Source organism: Rhipicephalus sanguineus, chromosome 6 (assembly GCF_013339695.2).
Source record: "Rhipicephalus sanguineus isolate Rsan-2018 chromosome 6, BIME_Rsan_1.4, whole genome shotgun sequence".
NCBI classification, from domain to species: Eukaryota; Metazoa; Arthropoda; class Arachnida; order Ixodida; family Ixodidae; genus Rhipicephalus; species Rhipicephalus sanguineus.
In genome coordinates this window covers 13,716,368-13,729,351 of record NC_051181.1, presented here as the reverse complement: position 1 = coordinate 13,729,351, position 12,984 = coordinate 13,716,368, and the positions used below count along the sequence as shown (strand labels likewise).

At 48.2% G+C, this 12,984-nt stretch overlaps 1 protein-coding gene across 4 annotated transcripts in view; it reads right to left on the bottom strand.

Moving 5' to 3' along the window:
- LOC119395606 (glycerate kinase) overlaps window positions 1–1,955 on the bottom strand; it is a 221,694-nt gene extending 219,739 nt beyond the window's left edge. Inside the window, exon 1 of one of the 4 annotated variants that reach the window (XM_037662588.2) lies at window positions 1,831–1,955. Coding sequence is in view for 2 of the 4 variants with exons in the window: in XM_049416696.1 (XP_049272653.1) it covers window positions 1,577–1,648 (72 nt within the window). In the remaining 2 variants the exon portion in view is untranslated. Of the gene's footprint in view, window positions 1–1,576 lie in introns of all 4 variants that reach the window. The other 3 variants (XM_049416696.1, XM_037662585.2, XM_037662586.2) reach the window with 3 other exon arrangements.
- Window positions 1,956–12,984: the final 11,029 nt, after the last annotated feature.

The following is a 12,984-nucleotide window of genomic DNA, read 5'->3' as shown; positions in this document are numbered from 1 at the left end:
ACTGACCAGAAATGAGCTCAGGTTTTTAGAGAGTTGGTGATTCGGACCACATCGATATCACCTTGTGCATTTCATGCTGATTATTCTATCTTTTGCCTTTGTTTCGTTTTGCTTTTTGCTGGCGCTTTGTACGCATATACGTGATGATGATGATATGTGGCGTTTAATGGCGCAGTCCATTTGATGGCCAAAGAGCGCCAAGATATGCATATACCTGATGTCGTCAGCGGAATAAACAGTTTGGAAGTCAGTGTCTCTGTCGTCATTCTTTCCATTTTTACGGGCTGTTACATGAGTTGCAATGAACCAACGAGCCCAGCAAGCAGCCATTCCTGCCTTTTTACACTGCCCCGCAACCCCTCTCTTTAAGAGAGGACCCCCATTAAACAGCCCAAAATTGAAACTACAGATATAAGAGACTGACTGAAGCATGGTGCTTGTGTCAGTCAAGTGCACCAAACTTCTGCACTGGAGTGCTCTCTTTTGTGACAGCTGGAAAAGTTCACTGGCCCTCCTGTGATGCGAAAGAATTGCACATGTGTCAGCAAAGGAATGACTATATGGCCAATCACATGAGGGCAAGCGTGAACTGTTTCAGCGGTGCTGCTGTAGATGATGCATTGGTCACCCAAGGGTGGCTGTTGCTGTGACAATAGTCCAAGGTAAAAGGCGCGAAGACAACACACACCGGGTGCCACCTTCCAACAATGTTTAAATATTCTTGGAAGTGACACCCGGTGTGTGTGTCTCTCTCTCTTGCCAGTCGTCGTCTTCCCACCTTTTACCTCGGATCATGCAATACCAACATGCACACTCGTCCACCCTAACATTGTGACCACAGGCGTGCACAGGGTTAAGGGGTGGCAAAGTTTCATCGCAGCACCCTCCTCCGATTGGCAATAGACAACATGCTTCACAACGGATGAAAAAATTAAAATGAAGCAGTGACGTGCTTCTCACAATGGCCTGCCTTTGATCCCTGGCTTTCCGGGAGTGAAGATATGGGAAGTAAATTGTTCTTGGAATGCATCAGGGTCCTTCGGCCGCCATTATCGCGAACAACCTGCGTGGCCATAACCATGTGCTTTAAACAATGGTGGCACACGTCCGACTAGGTAAAAGTACGGTGGAGACTTCCGCACGCCTACGGCCGTGACGGCAGGCTTCGCAACGGGCAGCTGGTGTAGACACTGCACTACGTGTTACGCTAAATCATAAAGCATCCAGTTTCTGGGTAAAGTTACTGTAGCGCGCGTCACAGGGCGTGGTCTTTCTCAGTTTTGTAACCAGCGAAAATTTGATGTGCAAAACATATATACCACACGGGTACCTTTTATCACGATCTATGTGGATAGGCTCGATCCCGATCTGCTCTTTCAATGCCCGATCGATATGATAGCGCTGCACATGGCGCTGCACAACCCAGACCGCGTTTGGACGATGTACTTGATACGGATTAGCTTGGTTTGGACCGTGCAGCGGCGATCATTGTTGAGAGATATACAAAAAGATCAGGATCTGATCGCGACCCGTGTGACAGAAGACAAACGACACAGAGGCCGTCGCATAGACAGACCTTGCAGCTGCGCAGCTCGACGGTCACTTGACGCAGCCCAGCGGTGCGGTGGTTGCACAAGCCTAGCAGCATGGTACATCCAGAGCGATAACAAAGCTAACACTTCTCCGCGGCAGCGATCAAGACCTAATTGCCTACCGTGAGCGGCTGGACTCAAGACGGAGGGAGCCTAGCAGAGGTCCACATCGAGAACCGACTGCCGTTCACGCGCGAGCCTTGCTTCTTCGAAACCGAGTATGTTCCGCAGCGTTTACCTTTATAATCGACAGTGTGGTCAATCTTCCTCGTGGGTATGAGCCAGTTTCCCTTAGGCGACAAAACAAAACCTTTCCCAAGTGAGCCGATAAAAGTCTCACAATGTTCGCATTCGCGAAGGGCGCCGTTCCCGCCAGGGTTACCAGATGGTGCGAGCCTCAAACCGCCAAACTGGACTCCGAGGTAGCCCAAACATAGCCCAACGGGAAAATTTGAAGTAGCCCAAAAATAGCCAAAATCAGCAAATGTATGCTCCACCCCCCCCCCCCCCGCCCCCCCTCGCCTTCCTCCCTCTCGACGTTTTTTTTTTTTTTTTTTAACCTGTTCTCGGCCACATAATCCTGCAGCAGCGGTTCCTGAGAGTCTTTAGATATGTGCACGATTTCTTATGTCTCGGGGTCGCATTCCGGGTTGTCGCAAATTGTTGGGGTATTTGAAGAACGTCTTTCCACTCTTATCATAGCACGTGAAATGTCAGACGGACATCCTCCGATTCAGTAAAAACTAAATGCACGCGTATTCAACAAAGCATTTCATAGTAAACACAGGTGTGCATTCTACTTAGATGCACTTCCGCTGCTATCTTGCATTTTGGTCAGGGACTGAGTAAGACGGCCCCCTCCACATCTTTCTTATTATCTTTCACTGTGTGGTGGGGGAAGGGGGGGTGCTTGCTCGGCATTTTACGGTAGTAGAAGTCAAGAAAGTCTAGAGAAAACGTGAGCCATCAGCACGGTTTCAAATTGATGACACGTGAAGCCCTTTCTTGGGCTACGTCTCCAGGTGCAGGGACCGTTCAACACACTGGAATGTTTTGATGGCGGGACCTATCAGCGGCATGCGCATGTAAGCCTTGGCGTTCTTTGTATAGAGCTCTTTAACAGAGAGAACAATCACCACCTTTCTTGGCTTCTGCACGGGAGTACAAAAGCTGACGTCGCGCCTCGGTACTGCATTTTTGGGAGCTCAGGCATGCACAGGGGCTTATGGCGGCGGCCAGGGGGCCTTCGCGATGACAAGGTGCATTAGAATTACTAGAGTTTTAGTGGCGGGGAACCACAGATGCTCGCGTACGCACGCTCCTGCTTTCCTTTGTATTCTCCGTGGGTGCAGCTGCTGGGGGTCCCCGGAACTTGTAAGGCCGGAGGTACAAACGAACGCAAGAGCGTGCGTGCGCAAGCCACCTGGGGTCCCCGATACTAAAATTATCTACATTTTGTAGCTTTTTGGAATGCTTGCCTCGTCGATAGCAATGTAGCCCAAAAATAGCCACATAGCCAAAGAGAAAAATTCGACGCCAACTCGAACAAAAAGTAGCCCAATTTGGCTATTAATAGCCCAATCTGGTAACCCTGGTTCCCGAATCCCGCTTCAGCGCGAGAACATGGCGAGAACGTTTATCCCCATACTGACCCACGAAAATTCCCCAGATTACAAGAAAAAAATCCCAGATTCGCATTGAATGTCAATCTAGGGATTCAAAAAATACATATGTTTGACAGTGTATTTTGTGTTTGTTTTCCTCCTCCTTCGTTTTCCTACCCGCGAGCGCACGAGCACGGCTAGCACGAGAATAAAAAGCCACCTAAACATCGCCCAATGTTAGCGGTGTAAGCATGCTTCATGTTGGCTACCTTGTGCTGCCGAGCACAACTAGCGCCTTGGTGTACCCAGAAATTCCCCAGTCAAGTTGACGAGAGCAACGAGAGCATTATCGGCTTAATGGTGTGTTACCTCGCGAGTGTTCGCTTAGAAGTGACTGAGTGACTACCAGCAGCCTCAATTACGACGTCATGGACTCTGCTGTCAACTCAGTGCGCTCCAGAATGAACAGTGGCGTTATGCGAAGAAAACTAAACGTCATGCTGTGAAGCTCTAGCCCGTCGTGGCCGAGAAGGGTTCGCTGCTGCAAAGTGGTTGATAAAACAACATTTACGCCTTCGAAGCAACTTAAAGGAATCAGTCATCTCATGAGACTGTCCGAGACGTGTGATTTCGGTTTTTAATAATGGATATATCGAACTTTTTCGCGATCCCCTTCGAATCCGATGAGTCCGACGGTTGTCAAGTGAGGTGAGGCACTCGAGAGCGTACGTTGCGTTAAAATGTCTGTGTCTTTATGTTACCTCGCGAGTGTTCGCTTGAATTTATACAGATTGTTAAGACTATCAGCAGCGCTAAGAAATCCATCATCTGCACATTTATTATTTGACCTGAAATGCAGCAGCTGGCGTTTGAAGTAGACATCCGTAGCGGCGCCTCGTCGCAATTGTGCAGCTAGTTTACTATGCGATCTCGCTTCAGGCCACCTGATTCATTGGTGTGTTGTAATAATCTCTGTTGCATAATTAAGTAGGGAGTGTCTAGCGTTACGTCTAGACGTAACGGTAGGAGCCGTTGCAGTTACGTCTGGACGTAAGAATAATGAGTCTTAAAAGTTACGTCCAGCGTGACGATACAAATACAGTCCGTTAGACCTACTGAACCGATTGGCCTCTGTGGCGCAGCGGCTAGCGTGTCGTGCTCGGAACTGCGAGGACGTTGGTTCGAACCTCGCTGCTGCTACTTTTTTTTTTTCTTTTTTTTTTTTTGTCGTCGTCTCAGGTGTTGCTGAAGTCTGTTGCCAGAGAAGCGCGACGCGGCTCTTGGGTTACCTACGCCTCCGCCTGCCCCGAAGGGGCAGGCTGCGCGGGCTAAACAGCGCGTGGCCGCGATAGCGGCCAGTAGCGCGTGACCGTGACCCTGCCAATCGGCCATTGAGCGTTAGCGAAATGGCCGCACTCGCGAAGCGAGGGCGAAGCCACGATTAGGTTTCCGCGCCCGAAGGGCGCAGAGGGCCTTCACTGAGCAACAGGAAAATAATGTACTCACGTTTGTGGAAAGCCACATCTGACTAGAGTCCCTAGATTTTCCCTGCTCTTCAACAGGGAAAATCTAGGGACTTTAATCTGGACGTAACGATAGCGGTGACTACAGTTACGTCTGGACGTAACCCTAGCAACAGCCAATTAAGTAGCCCCATGGGGAGTGTCTAGCGTTACGTCTAGACGTAACGGTACGAGCCGTTGCAGTTACGTGTGGACGTAAGAATAACGAGTCTTAAAAGTTACGTCCAGCGTGGCAATACAAATACAGCCCGTTAGACCTACCGAACCGATTGGCCTCAGTGGCGCAACGGCTAGCGTATTCCAAAAGGACATGCTTCTGGGCTAGTTGGTGCATGTATTGCTTAGGTACAGAAGACTGAGGCGCGAAATACATTTCTTGAAAAAGGGAGAAGCAGAAGAGAAGACAGAGAAGCGCCAACTACCAACTGTTTAATCACAGACTACGAAAGGTACAGTAAAAAAGGAAACATTTCCGCGCATGCGTGAACAGGGGACATCAGACGTGCAGCGACATGGTCAAGCCAACATAGTATCTAGGAAGCGCATTTCTGTCGAATACAAAGATATCGAAGTGTCACTGACACAATCAGAGCCTTTCTTTTTTATATAGAAAGCTTCCAGCAGCTCTCTAGCCGTTTGTTGTCTGCTTCTGCCAAGAATCAGTACTTGCGCAAAGCATGGTTCACATCCGCAGGAGTTGCAATGCGCAGGAAGGTGCGCCTGATCTCTCTTACCTAAGCTGTTGGCATGCTCCCTCAATCTGTCATTAATGCAACGTCCCGTTTGTCCAACGTAGGACTTGCCGCAGCTCAGGGGTATTTCATACACCACCTCTTGTGCACAGCGCCTAAAAGGTTTTTTGTGCTGCTTCTGACAGCCCCTCAGCTCCTCGCGTGTGATACGCGGGCACAATTGAGCCAACTTGTTGGGAGCTGAGAAAACGACCGGGATGCCGTAACGGGTAGCCACCTTCTTCAGGTTATGGCTCACACGGTGTATATATGGAACTACCTCTGGCTTAACCCGATCCCTTTCTTCCAAGTGCCTGATTGCACCGGCAGCGCTGGCTTTTACCTTCTGCAGCAGGGATTCAACCACGGAACCAATGACAGATCGAGGGAAACCGGCTTTGGAAAGTCTTTGAAGCTGGTTCCCAAAACTATCCTGCATAACGTGCTCACATGATCTGCGCAAGGCCAACTCCAAGCAAACCTGAGCGATTCCACGCTTCACAGTTTTTGAGTGTGCCGAGTCATACTGCAGCAACTCTTTCTTGCATCGTGGGAGGTACGTACAGCAAACATGATCGCTCAAAATCGTTAGTTTGAGGTCTAAAAACTGCAATGAGTTGTCTTTGGGAAGCGTCTTTGGGCATCTTTATTGGATCGCGAGTAGCACCCATTTTATGTGATATCTTTTTATCGTTCCTTGACCACGCACTACAAAGTGCTTTTACTTCATATCATCCGAATGTTTTAAAAGTTTTTAGATACGTAGACGATTTTTTAGTCGTTATTGAGAATAGATGCCCTTTGCCTCGTACTGAGATGGTTGAGCAGATTTTAGATGTTTTTAGAGCAAACTCTGCGGGTCTCACGTTTACTAATGAGCTTCCCAAAGACAACTCATTGCAGTTTTTAGACCTCAAACTAACGATTTTGAGCGATCATGTTTGCTGTACGTACCTCCCACGATGCAAGAAAGAGTTGCTGCAATATGACTCGGCACACTCAAAAACTGTGAAGCGTGGAATCGCTCAGGTTTGCTTGGAATTGGCCTTGCGCAGATCATGTGAGCATGTTATGCAGGATAGTTTTGGGAACCAGCTTCAAAGACTTTCCAAAGCCGGTTTCCCTCGATCTGTCATTGGTTCCGTGGTTGAATCCCTGCTGCAGAAGGTAAAAGCCAGCGCTGCCGGTGCAATCAGGCACTTGGAAGGAAGGGATCGGGTTAAGCCAGAGGTAGTTCCATATATACACCGTGTGAGCCATAACCTGAAGAAGGTGGCTACCCGTTACGGCATCCCGGTCGTTTTCTCAGCTCCCAACAAGTTGGCTCAATTGTGCCCGCGTATCACACGCGAGGAGCAGAGGGGCTGTCAGAAGCAGCACAAAAAACCTTTTAGGCGCTGTGCACAAAAGGTGGTGTATGAAATACCCCTGAGCTGCGGCAAGTCCTACGTTGGACAAACGGGACGTTGCATTAATGACAGATTGAGGGAGCATGCCAACAGCTTAGGTAAGAGAGATCAGGCGCACCTTCCTGCGCATTGCAACTCCTGCGGATGTGAACCATGCTTTGCGCAAGTACTGATTCTTGGCAGAAGCAGACAACAAACGGCTAGAGAGCTGCTGGAAGCTTTCTATATAAAAAAGAAAGGCTCTGATTGTGTCGGTGACCCTTCGATATCTTTGTATTCGACAGAAATGCGCTTCCTAGATACTATGTTGGCTTGACCATGTCGCTGCACGTCTGATGTCCCCTGTTCACGCATGCGCGGAAATGTTTCCTTTTTTACTGTACCTTTCGTAGTCTGTCATTAAACAGTTGGTAGTTGGCGCTTCTCTGTCTTCTCTTCTGCTTCTCCCTTTTTCAAGAAATGTATTTCGCGCCTCAGTCTTCTGTACCTAAGCAAAACGGCTAGCGTGTCGTGCTCGGAACTGCGAGGACGTTGGTTCGAACCTCGCTACTGGTGCTTTTTTGTTTGTTTGTTTGTTTGTTTGTTTGTTTTTTTGTTTCGGGTGTTGCTGAAGTCTGTTGCCAGAGAAGCGCGACGCGGCTCTCGGGTTACGTACGCCTCCGCCTGCCCCGAAGGGGCAGGCTGCGCGGGCTAAACAGCGCGTGGCCGCGACAGCGGCCAGTAGCGCGTGACCGTGACCCTGCCAACCGGCCATTGAGCGTTAGCGAAATGGCCGCACTCGCGAAGCGAGGGCGAAGCCACGATTAGGTTGCCGCGCCCGAAGGGCGCAGAGGGCCTTCACTGAGCAACAGGAAAATAATGTACTCACGTTTGTGGAAAGCCACATCTGTAGAGTCCCTAGATTTTCCCTGCTCTTCAACAGGGAAAAATCTAGGGACTTTAGTCTGGACGTAACGATAGCGGTGACTACAGTTACGTCTGGACGTAACCCTAGCAGCAGCCTTCTCCATGACACTATTCCAAGAAGTGGCTTGGTCTGTTCTCTAATGTAGAGGTTTGCTGCTAATTCGTTTGCGTGGCAGGTAGAAGAATTGAAGAAACTTTAATTTGCTATGCACTTGCGCATTTATTAGACGTTTGGGTATGGTTTGGGTGCTCGTACGGTGACTGGAGACTGCGTGGGCGCCTTTTGCGAAGCTGCGCATTTCCGCGATGGCAGAAACGACCCCACGGAAGCGCAGGCGTGGTCCGAAGTATTGCGGTTTAGCGGCCAGCCACAACAGTGCAGAAAACACCAAGGCATACGATTCACGTGTTAAACTGTATCGTTTCCCGGGCGTGTCGTACGAGAAATAAAGGCGGCAAGCGTGGATAGCTGACAGCGCTGTCTCGCCTTCTATTTTGGCTGTCTGAGCTCGTCGCTTTCGTTCGTTCCGACTACCTGAATCGGTAAGTAACGCGGCGCACGCACGCAGCGACTACATTAATGATTACTCGCTGTCTTTTCGTATTGTTAAAGTCCAGTTACGGTTGTAGGTGAAGCAACTTTGTGTTTTGATTCCCCGTGTTCGTGACCTACCCGTCGTTGTTGAACGTTCACATTCGCGTTATACCGTTAGCATTGCGCGGTTGGTTGAATTCAACTGAACTCGGCACATTGTCAGAAGTTCGGCGCCTGCATTTCACGCGTCGGGAAGGCTGCATGCTTTATCACGCCTGAACGGACGTCTGTGCATTTGCAGCAAGCTTTGACATCGTTCTGCAGGTTTGCTTTGTTTTTGTCACTTTATTAGGGTGACATATATTTAAGCCGCTAAATATAACTGGCACTTAATACATGATTTGCAATTGCAACCTTGAAGTAACCACCTTCTGACTTTGTGCGATTTTCTATCCGCGTTCACGCAGCAGGTTTTATACGCCTGTCAAGTCGATATCATAAAAAGAGACTGCAAGCATGACGCGAGAGCCGAAAAAACGAGGCGAGCAGTTTATCTTGCTTCACAGTAGTTAAAGCTCAGCTAGCTGCCTCGCGTCTTAATCGGCGGGTGATTCTCCAGCGGCACGGAGGACTTGACTCTAACCTTCCCAGGAAGCAGTGCCATGGCCGTATAATCTTTTTTTCGCACGCCGCAAACGTTTGTTCATGAAAGTACACGGCTGCTACTGTAAGCATGCCTTATCAAAACAACAATCATATGATTCGTAGTCCACGCCGCGGAACATCGATAGCGTGTACGGCTTCATTTCGGAGTGCATATGTGGACCATTATTCATCTTTAACATGACAGAATGAGACTTACCTCGAGGTATACCGTATACGTCCTACACGGTGTAATCGCGACTTGGGAAATGCATTTCGCTTTGAGTTGGGCGTCGTTGTTGTCGATCGTCTGCTCTTCACCGTTAACGTGATTGACGAGCCTTTCTCATTTTATCAAGTTCGCTTTTCGGAAGTGCCAGTCAAGCTTGAAAATCCTTTTGAAGCCGCACTGCAAGCGGTACATTGTGAGGCGGCGCAAGTACACCGCGAGAGCTCTGCATGTGCAAAGCGAGCGGCAACGCGGTGGAGAGAAGGGAAAACGCGCGCTGCTAACACCCCAGTTTCTCTTTTTCTGCCAGAGCTGGCGCTGCCTGTCAAGAGAAGCAGCGCCGCTTAGCGTTGCTTGGGAAGCCTATAGTGCATTGAATCCAAGGGGCAGTGCAAGCATGGCGGAAACAAGCAGGGTACGAGTCAAAATATGGGCGGCGTAGCAGCACAGATTTCTTTGCGCTCCACAATGAAGGAATTGCTTTGTAAGTTTTACCGCTACACAGGGGTGTAATGCGACGAAAACTATATACCACGCTGTGAAGCTTACTACCTGTGGCTGCAATTATAGTTGCCGGAAAGATGTATACTGAAAGAATAAGCGCTAAAATTGACGAGCACACAAAGATGAGAACAAAGGACTGGCGCTACTAACAACTGTTTATTTTCGTCACACCCACCGAGTTTAAATACATATAATCATGGTGTTGCGCGTGCGCAACTTCACATTGGAACATAGAGCACAAGAAATCAAGTGTAATTCAAAAAAACTAAATGCGATGACGCCTGCCATAAAACAAGAAGCGAGTTACAACTGCGCATGTCAAAGGGAGCCTTGCAGAAATTCAAATTCGGAAGCATGCAAGGATATCGAAGCCTCACTTATAAATACAAGTGCCATCATTCTTTTTGATAAAAAACGCTTCTAAAGCGAGCCGAGATGACATGCGCTTTCTTTTGCCCAATATTCTAGTGTCTCGGAAAATCGGCTCGCACCCACATGCAGAAATGTGCGCGACCAGATGCGCATACTTGTCCTCATTCTTTTTTGCACTTGGTGCGTGCTCCCTAAGTCGGTCATTGACGCATCTTTCGGATTGGCCGATGTACATTTTCCCACAGGACATGGGAATAGAGTAAACAACTCCAACAGAGCATTCAACGAAAGGGTTTGCATGCCTGGTGCTGCAACCTCGTTTGCTTTGAGCGCAAATTCGAGGGCAAAGTTTCTGCAGTTTATTAGGGGCAGAAAACACCAGAGGCACTTCATGCCGGTTTGCCACCTTCTTGAGACTGTGCGACAGGGTGTGCACGTATGGCATGACCAGTGGTCTCCCATTCAACCCCCGATCCCCTACCCTTTCTGCTCCGTGTTTGACTCTTTGCAAGAGCGACTCGGCGACTGCGATGACCTGCGCTGGGTAGCCTGCCGCCAAAAGGCGGAGGGCTACCCTTCGAAGCAGAAAGGGTAGGGGATCGGGGATTGAATGGGAGACCACTGGTCATGCCATCCGTGCACACCCTGTCGCACGGTCTCAATAAGGTGGCAAACCAGCATGAAGTGCCTCTGGTGTTTTCTGCCCCTAATAAACTGCAGAAACTTTGCCCTCGAATTTGCGCTCAAAGCAAACGAGGTTGCAGCACCAGGCATGCAAACCCTTTCGTCGAATGCTCTGTTGGAGTTGTTTACTCTATTCCCATGTCCTGTGGGAAAATGTACATCGGCCAATCCGAAAGATGCGTCAATGACCGACTTAGGGAGCACGCACCAAGTGCAAAAAAGAATGAGGACAAGTATGCGCATCTGGTCGCGCACATTTCTGCATGTGGGTGCGAGCCGATTTTCCGAGACACTAGAATATTGGGCAAAAGCAAGCGCATGTCATCTCGGCTCGCTTTAGAAGCGTTTTTTATCAAAAAGAATGATGGCACTTGTATTTATAAGTGAGGCTTCGATATCCTTGCACGCTTCCGAATTTGAATTTCTGCAAGGCTCCCTTTGACATGCGCAGTTGTAACTCGCTTCTTGTTTTATGGCAGGCGTTATCGCATTTTGTTTTTTTTTTTTAATTACACTTGATTTCTTGTGCTCTATGTTCCAATGTGAAGTTGCGCACGCGCAACACCATGATTATATGTATTTAAACTCGGTGGGTGTGACGAAAATAAACAGTTGTTAGTAGCGCCAGTCCTTTCCCACACAACACTCGACGACGTGAGGTTGTCCTGAGGATGCCCTACCCAGTACGAAAGGACGACCTGAGGTCGTCCTCAAATGAACCTCGACAGGTCCCAGTCAAGTCTATTTGTCCGGCCCCAGATCATACTCAGGTTGTCCTGAGAACAACATTCAGGGATATTTTTGGTATGCTTTCAGGTCGACCTCAGGACAGCTTCAAGGCTTTTTTTGGAATGTATGCAAGGCTTTTAAGAGGCATGCTGTGCCCATTGGAAATGTGGTTTTACAATGTGACTTTTCCATAAATGAATGAGAAAATTCAGCCGTAAAACTAAAGCATGCACTTACTGCTTCAAAGAGCATACTTTGAGTTTTATTATTAATTAATAACAAAACTCAAAGTATGCTCTTTGAAGCAGTAAGTGCTTGAAATTTACTGAGCTTTTAAAAGCTCAGTAAATTGCCACACCAGAAGAAAATATAAATACACAGTGAAACGCAATGCTTTTTTTATTAATATCAGTTTCAAACACCGAATCCATGGAGCTTGGCAAAATGGGGTTGCTTTGATTGAATCTTTTCGTCTGAGGTCTCTGGAGATGGGCAGGGTACTAGAGGAGACATTAAGAGAAACAATGAGCAGGACATAGTGAAATACAACAAAACTGACAACAAAACAGCTAAATTGACAAAAGAAAGAGTTAACGCCAGATAAACAGAACCATTGCGAGAATACTCCTAAACCACTGTAGGCATGCTCTTGTCAAGAAAGTTGCCTCTCAGCACATGTACAGCAAAAACGTCACGAAGATATAAATGTCATACCAGCCGCATTGTGATGGTTGCGTCAGCTGCAGCTTTTTATGAAACTTAATTCTCAAGGGCGTCCGAATCTTCAAAAACTTTGCTCAGTAGATATTCTTCTCTTGCAACTTGTGATGCAGTACTGCACAGTTGCCGCTGCATTGTAGCGAACTGCTGGCTTTGGTGCTCCACCATCACCATGGGCGTTTCCAAGATTCTAACTCGTTGCTTAAATTCTGAAAACATATGAGAATAAATGTAAAAGTGTTAATTTACAAGAAACTTTGCATGACTAGGCAGGTCACCAATCGTACGTGTCACCATCAACATTATAAAATCTGCATCCTTCGCAAGTGACTGGAAAACCCAAATGATTTTTGATACCTGCCATACACAGCTACAGAGCTTGATAGGGTAAACGCGCGCACACGTCGCAGCGATCACGCTGAACATCTTCACGCTCGCAACCGCAAACTATAGTGTTGCACACGATAGTGACACAAACGGGTTCAGAAAAACTTCGGTGACCTTCAAACTGTGAAGAAACACGGGAAATGAGCTCTTGGGTACTTGCATAAACATCACGCGACACAATGAACACCATGGCATTGTCGCGTGACATCGTCAGCTTTGGCAGCGCCTACTTACTGTAAGCCCTGTTTGCTATGCGTAAACAGGCATTAGCGCATCTATTTCTTTATCGTCTAAACCTGCAGTCCACGCTTTCTCCCGTTTCGAACGCGAAAAATAGAGACGGACCCTGGAGACTTACCTGCCGCCATGCTGTTTTCTTTGTAGACGTCGGGAGAGGTTCTTTGCAGTACGTTCCAC